The 18,477-nt window shown below is 38.8% G+C and overlaps 1 protein-coding gene and 1 pseudogene across 1 annotated transcript; both read right to left on the bottom strand.

Annotated features, from left to right (window-relative positions):
- Positions 1-1,502: 1,502 nt before the first annotated feature.
- On the bottom strand, positions 1,503-2,651 carry LOC126582101 (senescence-specific cysteine protease SAG39-like). Its single transcript, XM_050246104.1, has 2 exons — positions 2,196-2,651; positions 1,503-2,095 (listed from the first exon to the last, which is right to left on the bottom strand). Exons 1-2 carry the CDS (start codon positions 2,632-2,634, stop codon positions 1,503-1,505), a joined length of 1,032 nt encoding a protein of 343 aa, XP_050102061.1. The 5' UTR covers positions 2,635-2,651.
- Positions 2,652-7,528: 4,877 nt separating this feature from the next.
- On the bottom strand, positions 7,529-18,165 carry LOC126633934 (senescence-specific cysteine protease SAG39-like; annotated as a pseudogene).
- Positions 18,166-18,477: the final 312 nt, after the last annotated feature.

Raw genomic sequence — 18,477 nt, 5'->3', positions numbered from 1 at the left:
AGTCATTGCCCAAGTCTACTTGCAGAAGCTCGTCCAAGGAATCGGTATACGTAAATTATCTGAGTTAAATCGCTTGTAATTCTCTTATTTAGAAGTTATATCAAACTAAGGGGGAGTATCTAGAAGCATGCTCACTTGATCTTAATGTACTCTTTTTCCTATGATTAGAAGCATTTTTCCCACTGGGTCTTTGCTACCTAATGAGGTTTTAATGAGGCACCCATCCTGGGATGATCATACTCTGTTGAGTTCACTACTTTTGTCCTGTTTGACGTTTGTTTTAGACATTATGCATACTTCTCAATTTTCTCATTAGTCTATGGGTTTTCTCCAAACCCTTGGGTTTTACCATAGCGAGGTTTTGTGAGTTTTACTACAAATGCATACTTTCTTAAATTTGAGACTCGCGTTCATCCGTTATGCCGATGACTTCATCAACTACTCTACCTTATCTACTGAAGATCTGATGCAATGGTTTGTTGAGTATTTACACACTCAAGAGGGAGTGTTGCAATCATATTTATAATAGGAATGTGATTATGCAAATCCTAATAGATATGGGAATGTATCTTATGTTCCTATTAGGAGTTGATTACCTATTAAATGTTGTAATCCTAAGGGGAAAGGTTTTTACCTATCCTACTACTATAAATAAAGGCACAATTGGGTGATACAAACACACCTCACAATTAAATCACTTTTTCCTCTCTCTAAACCCTATAGATCGTTCAATCAAATAGGCCTACAACATATGTGTGTGTGTGTGTGTGTGTGTGTGTGTACATATAAAGGGAATAGTCGACAGTGCTCTAAGTCAAGCCATTGCGAATAACAAATTGAAGCGATGAAACCATAGCAAGGAATCCTAACTAGGTAGCTATTCTATCATGTACGTAAACAAAGATTTGATAACACAATTCAGTGATGTTACGGTCATTAAAAAATTACTCCATAATGGCATGATTGTTGTACAACGGAAAAGCGTGTAATGAAATAAAAATGATTTGATTAGAGCATCCACAATAGACTCTACAAAGTACAAATGTGGAGACCCAAAATTGTGACTTCACAAAAATTGGTGGATTTATCTTGTGGATTGGTATTCATCTTCAACACACTGCATTTTAAGTTCAAACTCTCTCCGTCCTTGTAATTTAGATGAATTTGAATGCCTAGTGTACGGTTGCCCAAAATCCGTCTAGAATATTGCGATTGCTGGGATTCTTTAAATGATAAGAATAAACCATCACGCTGATCGGACCGGAATGATTTAATTAGCTGTTAACAGTTTATTAATTAAAAAGCTGCATGGAAAGCTGTTTACCATTTTGATAGGAAAGTCTACGCTTTTACGATATAAAGTTCAATAGAATGGCTAGTTCTTTCAGCCAAAACACATAGATCTTACAAGTATTTTACACATTGGAGTTTCTTAGATCTCATAGTACCAACAACGCATAAACATAGTAGGCATATTGATTTATTGTTGATGGTAAAATTAACTAAGCTGTGGGGTAAGAGGCAGCCATAGCAATGCCACAAAGTCCTTCTCCCGCAGCAACATCTCTCTGCATTCTTATGTATCCAGCTTCACCCCATTCCGTACCCCATGAGTTCTTCACTAGCCAATACTTAGTCCCATCCTCGCTCACGCCATAACCAACAGCGGTAACACCATGGTCAAGGCTCGTTCCACAGGTCCCGGTAAAGACACCACTAGAATAGAACTGGAAGTCAGAACCACTAGCATCAATGGCAACAGAAACAGGTTGGTGAGCTACTGCGGTAAGAAGGGCCTTTTCACTGTTTGCAGGGACATCTTCAAAGCCAGTTATCTTGGCTGCACGGCTGGCTTCCTTCTTGGCGTTACATGTACCATCAACGCCGTCGTAAGGGTAATTAGCTTCTGTGCTAATCCCGCGATTTTGTTGGATGAACTGGAAGGCATCATCCATCAAGCCGCCCTCACATCCTTGGTCTTCACCAGCGGTGTCACAATCAACGAGCTCTTGCTCAGACAAAGAGATCAATTTCCCAGTTGTAAGCTGTGTAATTCCTTCCGTGGCGGCCACTGCTGAAAAAGCCCAACAGCATCCTGTATTTTGATATTGGATCTAAAAGTAGTTAGAACAAGTATCAAACAAAACCATTTAATATGAACAAATAAAAAATAAGCTAGACGTTTATATAACTACCGCATTGGCCTTGGTCCTTGATGGGGGTTACAGCTCCTTTCTTTCTCCAATCCATTGTTGCTGGTAATGATGCAGTCAAATTTTCATATTTGAAAGAAGTCTTCGTGGAGCACTCGTGTCCCTTGAATCCATTTCTTGAGGCTTTGAACTCTTCATTTGTAAGGTCTGCAAATTGATTGACACTTAATCTGTAAGGTTTGTTGGCATCCTTATTAGAAGATTCTATAAACGCCACATTTTCCTTAAATATCTTGAAACGAGTCTCCTTCTCATTAACGTCGTTATATACGCGACCATAACGAGTCAACCATTGCTCGTATCTCCCATACATCGATGCATCTTGTAGAGTGCGAGAAGTGGCTCCGGATGACCAGGCCCCCAGCATGAGGATCAAGCTCAAGCACATATATTTCCACGGCTGCAGGTTAATGAACCCCATGTTAGCCAGCTAGCTAGTGTACTGGAATGAAGCAGCTAAGTTTTGATTAAGTAAATGATATGAGCAGGTAATACTGAAATGGTACGCTGCTTGGATTTATATACTAGTCGATCCAGGTACTACATAATGGCCTCTCGATGGATCTATCGCCGTGCCCCAAAAATTGATTTGCAATATACGTATACGTGCCCTAGAATGTATGTTGATATGGACCTGTAAGATTATATGTTAATCTTTAATATAATTTGGGTTTGACGCTAAACCTTTATCTTTTTGTGTGGTAATGTTGATATGGGTCCTTAACTTTAAGATTGTATGTTGATATGGGTCCTTAACTAAACAACAAGGGATAATACTAATACAATTAATTATGTCTTATAATTCAGAAGGCGTTCATTACGGTTTTGTATTCTTCGAAGTTTCAAAATTTCTGATGTATGGAAAACCCTGGCATAGATTATTTAATTGCTCAATTGGTTCGTGCATTGGTTTGAGCATGATAGTCTCACTCACTCTTCCATATTATAACATGCATGTGTTTGGCTAGAGTTTATACTTCTAAGGGTTCATTTGCTGAGCAATTCGTTTCCTTTTTTTATTTTCACTTCTTTTTCAAATTGAAAACTAAAAGCATATTTGACAACTACTTTAAATACTAAACACCAAAAAGCGAAAGCTACCCTTTTTTAAGTTTTAAAAAATTCTGAATTTCAGTTTATTGTTTTTGTTTTTTTTATTGGAATCTTAATGAAACACTCCTAGTACTATCCACTTATACCTTTATTTTATCATTTTGATTAAAACTAAAATTTTTAAGGACTTTTCGTTAGTTTTTTTTTTTTTCTCAGTTTCTATTTTATGTTTTATAAAAAATTAATAGTATTTACTGGACAAACTTTAAAAAACTAAACAGTTAAATGGTTATCAAACCGACAATTAATGTACATGACATGTATGCACCAAACGCTCTTGGGGCATCAGGAACCACGTTCCTTGAAGAGAAAGAAATGTAATACAATTAGTTTACATATACTTGCATAACAAGGAATCCTAACTAAGAGGGTATTCTCCCCAACGACAACCGGGAAGAGACAATTTTGGCCAGAATACGAACAAGTGATACTTGTACAGTCCTTTTGGTGAGAATTTTAGCTGGATAATCGTCAGATGGTATGTAATAAACTTGATGAGAACCCAAATGGATCCGCTCACAAACAAAATGATATTCAAACTTAATATGTGTAGTGTGGGCACATATGAAACATCAAATTGGCAGTCACGTAAGTGTTGCTTAGGTTATTAGAATACAATAATATTGACATAAACTTGGGAAAATCATGGAAGACAACGCAGGGTATAAGAACAAGCACCAGCGCGATATTACTCGAACAAATGAAAATGATACGATTAGAGCATCTACAGTGGACTCTACAAATGTGGAGACCAAAATTTGTAACTTCACAAAAACTAGTGGATTTCTCTTGTCGATTGGTCTTCATCATCATTCGAATTAGACTATCTCCCTCCCTTCCTGTAATTTAGATGAATTTGAATCGCCCTAGTGTGCGGTTGCTCAAAATCTGTCTAGAATATTGCAATTCCTAGGATTCTTTAAATGATAACAATTGTTGTGCTAGGATAGCACCAAACCAATTGGGAACCAACTCAAGCTACCCCACAGGAAATATATCAAATGAAATGCAAGAATGTAATATAAAAGACACCAAGATTTTAATGAGGTTCCTTAATAGTCAGTGTAATTGGAGTACGTCCTTTCCTTGGAGCAGTAGGAGCTCACCCAATAATTCACTATCAACCAAATGGGAGTTTACAAAGTGTTGGCAATCTCACAACCCAAAACCCCAATACACTCACTAACTCTCACTCACCAAAGAAACAAATAGATAAGAGAATATAGTGAATAATTTCCTCTCTATACAAAGCTCAAAGCTAATACGCAAATACAACTTTGATTGAGTGAGTACTAACAAAGAAAGAAAATCACCTTTCTTTCTTCTCTTCAAATGGAAGTTGCGGCACCTTTTTTTCTTCTTTTCTGCTGCTAAAAAACAAAGGCAGCTGCTGCTACCAATTAAAACCCTAGCCACACTCGTGGCTTTTCAAAATGGGCTAAATAAAAGGCCCACTTAATGGGCTAGTGAGATTAACTTAAGGCCCAATGTAATTTGGCCATAAATCCAACAATCTCCACCTTGGCCAAATTCCGAAAGCGCCATGATGAGCCAAACCAACATAATCAACAATCAACACAAAACCACTCTAGAAAGTAGCAAGAGAATAACTCAAGCCTAGCCAAAATGCTCCAAAGCTCCTACTGCTTAACTCCTTCTTTATATAGGTAAAATGTGAGCCAAGTTTAAGCAATGAACAAACTTGGCTACACCAACAACCTTTGTCAACATATCAGCAGGGTTGTCTTTAGTTGGAATCTTCTGGAGAATGATATCCTGTTCACCAACAACTTCACGAACAAAGTGATAATGCACATCTATGTGCTTGGTCCTCACATGATGAACATGATACTTAGCCAAATAAATGGCACTCTGACTATCACAATGCACCTCCACCTGTTTCTAATCAACCCCCAAATCTCAAATCAGTCCATGTATCCAAATGGCCTCCTTTATAGCTTCGGCAACAACCATATATTCAGCATCTGTAGCGGACAAGGCAACAGAAGATTGCAAAATGTACCTCCAACAAATTGGCCCTTTAGCCATAGTAAACACATAGCTTGTAGTAGACTTCTTTTTATCCAAATCATCTGCATAATCTGAAAGCATAACCAACTGCAAAGTGACCAATACCAGAGCCATCCCTCTCAAAGCATAAACCAACATCTTGAGTACCATGGAGATACCTTAATATCCAATTAGCTACATGCCAATGCTCTTTACCAGGATTATGCATATATCGACTCTCCATACCAACTGCATGAGCAATATCCGGTCTAGAGCATACCATTACGTACATCAAACTACCAACCAAATTTGCGTATGGTATATTTTTCATTTGCAGCTTCTCCTTATCAATTTTATACATTGTAGAGAACACAATTTAAAATTAGGAGCCAAATGAGGACTAACCAGTTTGGTTGAATCATGAACTCCAAACTTCCGAATCAACTTCTCAGGGTATTGTCTTTTATTCAAGCATACCAAACCCTTTTCTCTATCTCTAATGATCTCCATGCCAAGGATCTTCAACCTAGGACAATCTTTCTTCCAATGGCCTTTATTATGACAAAAAGCACATTCATCCCTTTCCAAACTTTCTCTACCTTTAGAAGTTCCTCTAGGTCGAGAAAGTGATTTTTTCTTACTAGAGAAAGATCTCCTCTCTGATGACCTACCTCTAACAACCAAAGCCTCAAAGGTACTATCATGATTTTTATCTCTATGCCTAATTTCATAATTCATTAAGGCAATTGACACATCTTCAAATTTCACAGTTTCTTTACCATGCGTAATAGTGGTAACAAAATGCTCATAAGAGTCCGGCAAAGAATTCAACAATATTAAGGCTTTATCTTCATCCTTAATATCCTCATCTAAATTCATCAAATCAGCAATCAACTTATTAAAAGTATCAAGGTGTCTAATCATTTTTGTACCTTCTTTATATTGGAAGCGGTAGAGCTTTTTCTTTAAGTGTAGCCGGTTCTCTGCACTCTTCGTCATGTACTTGTCTTTTAATTTTTGACACAACACATTTGCCAATGTCTCCCGCATCACAAAATACTTCTGAGTTTTTGCAAGGCACAACCGAATTGTAAAGCAAGCCCACAAATTTAATTTCTCCCATTCTGACTTCGACATAGCTTCCGACTTATCTCCCAAAGCGGCAAGCAGATCTTGTTGAGCCAACACATCCTTTACCTCACATTGCCACATCCCGAAGTTGTTTGTGCCATCAAATTTTTCCACTTCAACTTCGCATTTTGCACCGTAGTTCTTGCAAACCCAGAGCTGCTTCCAAAATGATTCTCATCTTGCCCATCTGACATCTTTAGCAACTAGACAATACCCAAGAGCAACCAGTGCTCTGATACCAATTGTTGTGCTAGGATAACACCAAACCAATTGGAACCAACTCAAGCTAAACCATAGGAAATATATCAAATGAAATGCAAGAACATAATATAAAAGACACCAAGATTTTAACGAGGTTCCTCAATAGCCAGTGTAACTGGAGTATGTCCTCAGAGCAGTAGAAGCTCACCCAATAATCTACTATCAACCAAATGGGAGTTTACAAAGTGTTGGCAATCTCACAACCCAAAACCCCAATACACTCAACAACTCTCATGACCAAAGAAACAAATAGATAAGAAAATATAGTGAATAATTTTCTCTCTATAAAAAGCTCAAAGCTAATACATAAATACAACTTTGATTGAGTAAGTACTAACAAAGAAAGAAAATCATCTTTCTTTCCTCTCTTCAAATGGGAGTTGCGGCACCCTTTTTTCTTCTTTTCGGCCGCTAAAAAACAAAGGCAGCTGCTACTGCTGCCAATTAAAACCCTAGCCACACCCGTGGCTTTTCAAATGGGCTAAATAAAAAGCCCACTTAATGGGCTAGTGAGATTAACTTAAGGCCCAATGTAATTTGGCCACAATTTCAATAAAGAATAAACTGCCACGCTGATCTTACCCAAATGATTTAGTTAGCTATTAACTATTTATAAAAGGATGGAAAAATGGCTAGTTCTTGCAACCAAATAATTCGGGTAAGATCAATAAAATGGCTAGTTCTTGCAACCAAAATACGTAGATCTTACAAGTATTTTACATAGGAGTTTCTTAGATCTCATAGTGCCTACATCGCATATATATAGTAGGCATTGATTTAATTGTTGATGGTAAAATTAGCTAAGTTGTGGGGTAAGAGGCAGCCATAGCAATGCCATAAAGTCCTTCCGCCGCAGCAACATCTCTCTGCATTCTTATGTACCCAGCTTCACCCCATTTTGCACCCCATGAGTTCTTCACTAGCCAATACTTAGTCTCATCCTCACTCACGCCAGAACCAACAGCGGTAACACCATGGTCAAGGCTCGTTCCACAGGTTCCCGTAAAGACACCACTTGAATAGAATTGGAAGTCGGAACCACTAGCATCAATGGCAACAGAAACAGGTTGATGAGCTATTGCGGCAAGAAGGGAATTTTCACTGTTTGCAGGGACATCTGCAAAGCTAGTTATCTTTGCTGCACAGATGGCTTCCTTCTTAGCGTTACATGTACCATCAACGCCATTGTAAGGGTAATTACTAATTAGCTTCTGTGCTAATCCCGAGATTTTGTTGGAGGAACTAGAAGGCATCGTCCATCAAGCCGCCCTCACATCATTGGTCTTCACTAGCAGTGTCACAATCAACGAGCTCTTGCTCAGACAAAGACATCAATTTCCCAGTTATAAGCTATGTAATTCCTTTCGTGGCAGCCACTGCTAAAAAGCCCAACAACATCCTGTATATTGATATTGGACTTAAAAGTTAGAATAAGTATGAAACAAAACCATTTAACATAAATAAATAAAAAATAAGCTAGATGTTTATATAACTACCGCATTGGCCTTGGTCCTTGACAGGGGTTACTGCTCCTTTCTTTCTCCAATCCACTGTTGCTGGTAATGATGTAGTCACATTTTCATATTTGAAAGAAGTCTTCGTGGAGCACTCGTGTCCCTTGAATCCATTTCTTGAGGCTTTGAACTCTTCATTTGTAAGGTCTGCAAATTGATTGACACTCAATTTGTAAGGTTTGTTTGCATCCTTATTAGAAGATTCTATAAACGCCACATTTTCCTTGAATATATTGAAATGAGTCTCCTTCTCATTAATTAATGTCGTTATATACACGACCATAACGAGCCAACCATTACTCATGTCTCTCGTACATCGATGCATCTTGTAGGGTGTGAAAAGTGGCTCCGGATGACTAGGTCCCCAGCATGAGGATCAAACTGAAACACATATATCTCCACGGCTACAGGTTAATGAACCCCATGTTAGCTAGCTAGCTAGTGTACTGGAATAAAGCAGCTAAGCTTTGATTAACTAAATGATATGAGCAGGTATTACTGAAATGGTAAACTGCTAGAGAATTTATATACTAGTCCACCCAGGTCCTACATAATGGCTTTTATAGCTATCGCCGTGCTAAAAAATTTGGTCTGCAATATACGTACGTGCCCTAGAATGTATGTTGATATGGACCTATAAGATTAATATGTTAATCTTTAATATAGTTTAGGTTTGATGCTAAACCTTTATCTTTTTGTGTGGTAATGGGTCTTTAGTTAAACAACGAGGGATAATACTATTACACTTAATTATGTCTTATAATTCAAAAGGTGTTGATTACGGTTTTGTAATCATTGTGTTCGGGCAAAGATTTCTCTGGAGAAGGATCCTATGACCTCAGCACAGTTTCCCAAAAGATTGGCACTTTGAATGTGTAGTCGAGCTCTTGCTTGTTGATGTGCTACAAAAAGATGACAAAGTTAGTTCTAAAAAGTGCCTTTGTAGGGCCTTAGGTGTAGGCCTTGAGGCTCGCAATCAAAATTAACTAAGTGCTAGGTGTGCCACTGCTATCTCAGTATAACAGATGTAGAACAAGAATGTTTTTAGTCGATTACTTGCGCCCCAAGTTATTCGGACTTCTTTTTATCAAAAGATTGTCGTGGATGGATTAAGTCCACTTTAACTTCTTTTTCTTGCCTTGTAAACAAAGACTTTTAGTTCATAGTCTTGTATGTTCAAATGAAGGGAGTTCATGCCCCTTTAAGCCTTTTGCTTGGTTCTTGATTGATTTTAATGATAACATATCCATTAAACTAACCAGATCCAGATGCAAATGGAACTCTTACAATAGGAAAACTGATTGAAATAACTGGAATACATACTGGAGAATGCATTAAGTAATAGATCTACAAATTTAGAAAACAAACAAATAGCATCAGGCAAGATTTCACCTTGTCTGTCAAGGTTGAACCTCTTGCAATCACTTCTCTTTGAATTAACAGGGGTTTATATGCTAAAAAGGGATGGATGGTGAACAATTTTACACAAGGGAATCGATACTACGCCACTAAGGGAGATAGCAGAGCTTTAAACTGGACAAGAGATAGCTTGTCGCTAAAAATGACTGAATCTGGGTTAATTTCAGCTTTTGGATACAAATCTGGCTTGAGAGCAGAGTTTGTATGTTTGTTTGTTAGATTGGTTGAGTATCCTTGTCTCTGGGGCCTCTTCTGCCTTTTATAAGCCAATTAGCCCGACTGTTATGACTTTGCTCTTGCCCAAAAGCATCTAAAGGGTAATGAGTCATCAGCTTTTTACTTGGAATGCCACTAGAAAGTGTTCTTTGAATGGTAGTAAGTTAGTCTTCATCACTTTTTATTTCAATGGTAAGCACATGGCTTGTATCCTCACTGAAAAAGCTTCACTTTGCCTTTGGGCTTAGTGTTGGGCTTCGGGCAAGTCCCTTTTAGTTGGCATCAAAAGACGCTAATAATGATTAAATAGCCATCGCATTCATTTACTCGGGACTTGCACCATTTAAAGCAGTCATTGGTTAACTAAAACCCTTGCACTAACCAACGAATTTGATCGTTAATTAACCACTTACTATATAATCCTCACTTAAACTCCTCAACAAAGTACCTCAGAACTTTCAGAAACTTTTCTTGTTCTTCATTTCTTGCCCCCTAATTCTGATTTTCTTCCCATCTTCTCCTCAAAATCATCCAATGGCACCCAAAGTTGCTCGAACTCAATCTCCCTGCGACACTGGTGAGGGAATCACTATCATGCACCACTTGCTCAACGGCCTTCATGGCCCTCGGGCAGGCCTGCATACTGAACTCTTTTTCGATGAGGGAGGAGTACATTCGTTGAGGCCTACATGGATTTCTTAGGTCCCTTTAGCTGTAGAAAACAATATGCCCAAGGAAAATTGGTATACTCCCAACCCATTTCAGGCTAAGTCGGGCATTTCGTCTTCTAAATGGTCAAATCACTGTCGTGGCTTCCCACTCATGAAGGATGAGGCATGGACATAATGGGTCAATGAGCTCGAGCCCACCTTCAAGCAGAAGTGGATGAACAATGGAATTTATGAGCTGATAATGCTCTCTAAGACCGCGTTCATTGCCAAGCCCAAGCTACTGACAACTGCACTCCTCTTCTGGAACTCAGGCACCAACACTTTTGACTTTAAGATGGGCCCCATGTCTCTTACCATCCTTGACATAGTGCAAGTCTTCGAGCTAAGGCCCTCAGGCAGGGTCGTAGATGTTACCCATGACTGGGCATTGGTTTCTACAGTATCCTCAGAAAAACGCACTACGTCCAACTTTTGTTTCAAGACTTCTATGGCATTGAGAAGTAGCTGAGCAGCCTTAATCATACCGGTAGATTCCACTTTTGTTTCAGAACTTCTATAGCTTTTGCTTTCTTGATCACTTCATCATCATAGGTGTATGCTTCGAGATCAACTACCACGACCTTGTTGGTTTTAGGATCAATGCCAAAGACTTTCGTAGGACTTGTGGAAGAAGGCTCTGCTATAGAGGCAAAGATTACAGATGTGTCTTCTGAAATTGAGAGGTTAAAAGAGCAATTGTCTGTACTTAAGGCTGAATAAGTGACCTTAACCAACCAGCCTCACCAGAAGATTGAAGAGGTCAAGAAAGTAAATGTTGAAGTTGAAGATGCTGAAGCACAGTAAGCTAATAATAACATTGCTTTGGAGGAGCCGGGTAGAATCTTCACTATTATGTAGACATACCATTCTAGGATAGCTGCCCTAGCCAAGGATGTAAAACTATTAAGCTGATTCTTATGTAAATTTAACATTCAATGAAATGAAAATGACTTCTTTTAATCCACTTTAGCTTGCATTCCCTCCTTGAAACTCAACTATGATGAGCATATAAGCTGACTTTTGGATCTCTTACAATGTCTAAACTTCTTCAATGTAACAATCTATAATATCCCACAAGGTTGGGTGATATTTCTTCAAAAACTTAGCATTAATTGGATGCCTCTGTAAGCTTCCTTCCATATCTGCCAAGTAATATCCTTATTTCTCTAGTACTTGGTTGATAATGAAAATACCCTCCCAAGTCAGACTCCATTTCCCAAAGCCTCTAACTTGAGCTCCTAAAGGCAGAATTGCTTTCCATACTAACTCTCCTTCCTTGAAGGTCTTTAATTTGACCTTCTTGTTGTATGCTTGAGTAACAACCCTCTTCCTTTATTGAATTTTCTAGAGCTTTAATTTGGGCTACATCTAGATCTTCAACTCCTTGACACATAGCCTGAATGTATTCTTCATTGTGCAACCCAAACTGGTTTTGAATCCTAACAGAACTCACATTAATCTTCATATGGAGTACATCATCATGCCCGAAGGTTAAGGCATAAGGAGTAGTTTCATTTTCTGCCCTCTTGAAGTTATGTAAGCCTACAAAGTCTCTCCTAATTTCTTATGCCACTTCTCTGGAGTATCTGTCACCATTCTTTTAATAATGTTCACCAAGATGTTGTTGTTGGCTTTTGCTTGACCATTTAATTGGGGGTAGTACGGACTAGACTTAACCATCTTTATCTTGAACTTACTTGCAAACTCCTCTACTTCATTTGAAATAAAAGATGGTCCGCGGTTGTTCCTATCAGCTCCTAATCACTCGAGAATCCCAATACTAGGATTATAAAAGCTGGTTTCTGCTACATTGGCAGTGAAAAGAAATGGTCGTGACTCGGCCTTCACCATCTCCTAAAATCCTGGTCCCACGACTCCTTCCTCATGGTAAACTGCTACTTATTGGTGTAAGGTGGAAGGCACAGAGAGACTCTGATGAATCCAATCTCAGCCTAGAAAAGCTTCATATATGGAAGTATTATCCACAACGAATAAGGCTAGCATGATTAGCTTAGAGCCCAAGTCAACCTCCAGGGGCAATATCTCATAAGTTATAGTGATGGTTCCAGAGAAACTGGAAACTGTTAGATCCGTAGGGATGAGATCATCCTCACTTCTACACACATTTTTCATCTACTTATATGGTAACACATTGACCGCAACTCTTTCATCAATCAATACCCTCTTGAAGGCATTCCTTCCAGATGAGCAATTACATAAATAGGCTTAAGATGGCTGGCTAGGGTCAAACTCGGGCGACTGAAGACCATTATATCTGAGTACACTCTCTCATGCTCTTTTTTTGTGAGCTCAGGCAAACCTATTCAGCTCGACTCCTCTCTTCCCACTTCTTCAACACTAACATGTGCCATCATAGGTTTTGTTACCAAGTAATCATCCTTTATGGTGGCAAGTTAATCATGTTTAGGACAAAACATGGCAGATAAAACAAATGTCATGTTTACATGGAAGTTACTAGGTTCAAGTAAGTCATCTTCTTGCCCTTAATGTGGTCCATGAATTCATCTAACCAGGCATGTGCTTCTTTTGGCAATATCAGCTCTAACAACCTTTCTTCCCGAGTTATGCCAAAGTTCTATGCCTGCACTAGGTTCTCACAGAGAGTATCAATCAGTAACGGTGGGGGCATTCTTCTCTCAGGCGAGATAGTTCCAAAACATATTGGCTCCTAGCTCTATCTTAGTGTTGGTATCATTATCATGTCCTTTTGAGCTCTCCTTAGGATTCTGTACTTCCCAGGGTGATGGCTTTATGGCACATGGTCTTCTTCCCCATCAGTCTTTCTATTTTCTTTTTCTACCTCATTTTTGCTTGTCCAATGAAGTTGATTTCTTCCCCCATGAGGTACTTTCTCAAACTTTACATTTTCGGAGGTTTCTGAGGCAGTGGAGACTTTTAATGAGTTCATGTAAGCTTTGTGCTGCCTCTGAACTCTCCTAGGCAGAATCTTTCTTTGTGAATGGGGATATAATGCTGTTTGTTTTTCCCTTCATTCTAACATCATTGTAAATTGGTTGGGGAGGCCTTACATCCACCCATTTTAGTATTTTGGCTTCTCTGTCCTCCACCTCTTCAGAGGCTTCATAATTTCTGAATACCTCTTATAAGCCCTTTAGTTGAGAATCTCCTCCCAACTTTTGGAAAACATTTCTGGAGGTCTCTTTCTCAACTGCATGCATGATACTTTTGTAGGCTTCTTATTCCTTTTTCTCCTTTCTTCTGATCAATTCTTAATCAATAATGGCTCCTAATGCTAGTACTTCTAACTCACATTCGCCCTGGCACTTAATACACAACACCAGTCCTTTAACTATGGCTGATTTGGGTTTCTCGGGCAGCTTGATAGTTCATTCTATTGGTTTGTCAACTTGCCTCCTTTTTTTTTCATTTCCCAAGTAGTTTTCCCTTTCCCTTTTTCTGCCCAAGTCAATTTGATCATGTTTATTAGGGCTTCTGGGAAGGGATTCGTGTCAATCATCATATTGGCTTGTTGTTTTTCCAACAGCAAGTTTCCCTTCACTATGAGGTCTTGTATCCAATCCTTGAACTAGACACAATTGGTTATAGAGTGATTGAAGGTATAGTGCAGCTTGCAATACTTTTTCCCTCTTAGCTCTTTTGGCTTAGGCATCTTTTTGGTGTTGTCAGGCATGATCACTCTTGCCCACACCAACTCTTCATAGATCTCTAAGGCCTTGGTTAAATCAAAATAATAACTCTGATATTTAGGAGGTTTCATAAGGACAAATCCGCCATCATTCATCACCACTTTCTGATCCTTTACTGGTTGGATTAACCCATTCACTATTAAAGGTTTGAAGGGGGTAGTCATCTCTACCCCACACATGTCAATCCATTCTCTTCCATGGCCATCATTTTGTTCTGGCTCAGCTCATTCAAACTTCACTTGGTGAATTACAGCTTTATTTTTGTAAAAATGAGGAGCCTTAGATAAGTGTCATACTTTGTGGCAGCAATTACCAACTCTTGTAACTCATTGAACTATAAATCATAAAACTTTTTCCTCATAGGTAGCCTCAAAGCCTTTTGAGCAATGGATATGAGTTAGGCATGATTGATAGGGAATTGGCACTTCATTCTTGTCCTTTTGAACCTCATCATGAAGTCTTATGTAGACTCAGGTTCATATTGCTTCACCTTCACTAAATCATTGATAGACATCTCGGGCTATATCCTATAAAACTGCTCATGGAAAGCCATCTTCATTTGCCCCTAGTTAGCACTAGAATTGGTGGGCAACAGAGAATACCATTGAGATGTTAGGCCAACCAATGAGTTCCCAACCAATCTTAACTTATAATTAGGATTGTCTTCGAATGCCACGCAATGGTTGGAGAACTTGAAGATGTGATCTCTAAAGGATACACTACCATCCTCCCTACTAAAAGTGGGAAACGCGGGCATCTTGAAGTTGTGTGGAAAAGGATTCTACTCATCAATATACTCCGGGTATGGCTTTTGGTAAGGTCATTTTTTCCACTGAATTCTCCGATTAACTAAGGCATCCCATACTTCTTTCTTTCTTGCCCGCTCTGCCCCTACTATCTAGTGAAAATAATAGGGGGTCGGGGTCGGGCAACTTCGCTTCTAGGATCTCATCCAACACTAGCTAACTAGCTTCAGATCCTCTCTTGTTTTTTCCTTTATCCCTCTTTTCCTCAAGCAAAGGAAATAAAGGGATAACTAGTTCTTTCTTAGGACTAGCCTCTCTCATCACTTCCCTAGCATAACCATTTTTTGGAGTAGAGTACTCCAAATCTAATCTTCTTTGCAAATTCCCTGTTAAATAACAAAGTCTGCTTACTTCTCCTCTGGTTTCCAGAGTGATCTTCTCCATACTTTTCAACACTTGTACCATGGTGGCTTGCAAATCTTCATTGGTCACCTTTCCTCCTGACTTCTCAAATAAAGTTAGGCTCTCTAGAATAGATGGTCTTTGCAGGGAAGGAAAATCCTCTAGATGTTTTGTCATGCTCGATCTTAGTAGACACTGGGGTGGCTCGTATTCTATGTTCCACCTGAAGGTTTTCTCCTTCCTCATTTTTCAAGACTAATGAATCCCACCGGGCGTGCCAAAACTATGTTCGAGCAAAGATTTCTCTAGAGAATGATCCTCGGACCTCAGTACAGCTCCAAAAGGGATTGGCACTTTGGATGTGTAGTCGAGCTTTTACTTGTTGATGTGCTTCAAGAAGAAGACAAAGTTAGTTCTATAAGGTGCCTTTGTGGGGCCTTAGGTGTAGGCCTTAAGGCTCGCAATCAAAAATAACTAAATGCTAGGCGTGCCACTGTTATCTCAGTATAGCAGATGTAGAACGAGAGTGTTTTTAGTTGATTACTTGTGCCCCAAGTCACTCGGACTTCTTGTTATCAAATGATTGTCGTAGATGGATTAAGTCCACTTTAACTTCTTTTTCTTGCCTTATAAACAAGGACTTTTAGTTCATAGTCATGTATGTTCAAATGAAGGGAGTCCAGGCCCCTTTAAGCCTTTTGCTTGGTTCTTGATTGATTTTAATGATAACATATCCATTAAACTAACCAGATCTAGATGTAAATGGAACTCTTAAAATAGGAAAACTGATTGAAATAACTTGAATACATACTGGAGAATGCATTAAGTAATAGATCTACAAATTTAGAAAACAAACAAAAAGCGTCAGGCAAGATTTCACCTTGTCTGTCAAGGTTGAACCTCTTGCAATCACTTCTCTTTGAATTAACAGGGTTTATATGCTAAAAAGGGATGGATGGTAAACAAGTTTACACAAGGGAATCGATACTACGCCACTAAAGAGATAGCAAAGCTTTAAAATGGACAAGAGACAGCTTGTCGTTAAAAATGACTAAATCTGGGTGGATTTCAGCTTTTGAATGCAAATATGGCTTGAGAGCAGAGTTTGTATGTTTGTTTGTTTAATCGGTTAAGTGTCCTTGTCTCCAGGGCCTCTTCTTCCTTTTATAGGCCAATTACCCCGACTACTATGACTTTGCTCTTGCCCAAAAGCATCTGAAGGGTAGTGAGTCATCAACTTTTTACTTGGAATGCCACTAGAAAGTGTTATTTGGCTGGTAGTAGGTTAGTCTTCATCACTTGTCATTTCAATGGTAAGCATGTGGCTTCTATCTTAGCTGAGAAGGCTTCTCTTTTCCTTTGGGCTTGGTGCTAGGCTTCGGGCAAGTCCCCTTTTAGTTGGCATCCTTGGGCTTTCCTACATCTAGGTCCAATGCTCAAATATTAACCCAAACACTTTGAAGTTCCAAAATTTCTTATGTATGGAAAACCCTAGCTTAGATTATTTTATTCTGCATTTGGTTCGTGCATTAGTGCTGATCAAATTCTGTATGGGAAAAAAAAATATAAGGGGCACCACAACCGACTCCTTTAATACTTCAATTCACATTCCTCAGTTATATTTTGGTGTTGAAGTCACATTTGAAAGTTTAAGCATGATAGTCTCACTCATTCTTCCATATTATAACATGTATGTGTTTGGCTAGAGTTTATACTTTTAATGGTTCATTTTAGACCTAGCATTCGTGTCGTGTTTCTCATGTTCGTGTCATACCCGACAGCTTAATGGGTTGTGTCGTGTAACACCATTAAAATAAACGGGTAATATGACCCGAACTAGAATCGACCTGTTAATATTATCAGGTAATATGACCTGACCCCGTTACTCGTTAATAAAAATATATTTAAATCAATAAATAATGAAAATGAAAAACATAATTTAACCCGTTAAAAAGTTGATCTTCCCCAACAGCCTCTGTAATTGCACTTTGTTGGTGGGGGAAGGTGATTCCATTATAACCCAAGCTTTGTTATTATCTATCTCAACTCATCTCTGATGAACTAGGAATCCTAAAAAGTTGCCTGATCTAACCCCAAAGGCACATTTCTTAGGATTCATCTTCAACCTGTGGGTCCTCATTCTCAATAAGGTATCTGAGGTCTTCTAGGTGTTGATCTTCAATTTTAGACTTTACCACAATATTATCAATGTCTACCTCCATGTTATACCTAATTAAATCATGAAAAATAACATTCATTTCCCTTTGATAGGTAGCACTAGTATTTTTCAGCCCAAATGGCATGACCACGTATTCATATGCTCCTATATGTCCTGGGCATCTAAATGTTATCTTATGTATATCTTCTTTAGCCATTTTTATCTGATTATATCCAGCATTCCCATCCATAAAAGATAGAACATTATGTTTTACAATCGCATCGATGGATAGGTCAGCCATGGGCATAGGGTATTCATCTTTAGAAGTTGCCTCATTAATGTTTCTATAGTCAACACAACATCGAATGGCATTAATTATAGCTTTTAATACAGGTACAATGTTGGCCAACCACTCCACATACTTTGTAGGCCTAATAAATCCTGCCTTTACCAGCTTTTCAATCTCTTCTTTGACTTTTCCTTCTATTTCCTTCGACATTCTTCTTGGTGCTTGCTTCATAGGTCTGTAGCCATCTTTGATAGGCATTTTGTGCTCCACTAAACTAGGGTCAAATCCATGCATCTCTGTGTAATGTCATGCAAAACAATCTTTGAATTCATGCAAAAGGTCAACTATCTTTGCCCGATCTCCAACCTCCAACAAGCCACTGAGTTGTGTTAGCCTTGGATCCTGCTCAATCCCGAAATTAATGGTTTCCAAGGGGTCTTGTACTTCTAGTGCTGGCTTACCAAGCTTTGTACACAAAAATTCTAATGACTTAGAGGCCTTGGGCTCATCCTCTAGCCAATCTAAGTCATATATACATTCTGCCATGTGAATGGCTGCTTCCACTTCTTCTCCTAAAATCTCTTTTCCTCCTCTGTCTTAAGTGCT

This window comes from Malus sylvestris, chromosome 9, assembly GCF_916048215.2.
Source record: "Malus sylvestris chromosome 9, drMalSylv7.2, whole genome shotgun sequence".
Taxonomy (NCBI): Eukaryota; Viridiplantae; Streptophyta; class Magnoliopsida; order Rosales; family Rosaceae; genus Malus; species Malus sylvestris.
The sequence above is the reverse complement of the archived record's forward strand: the minus strand, read 5'-3'. Positions and strand labels throughout refer to the sequence as shown.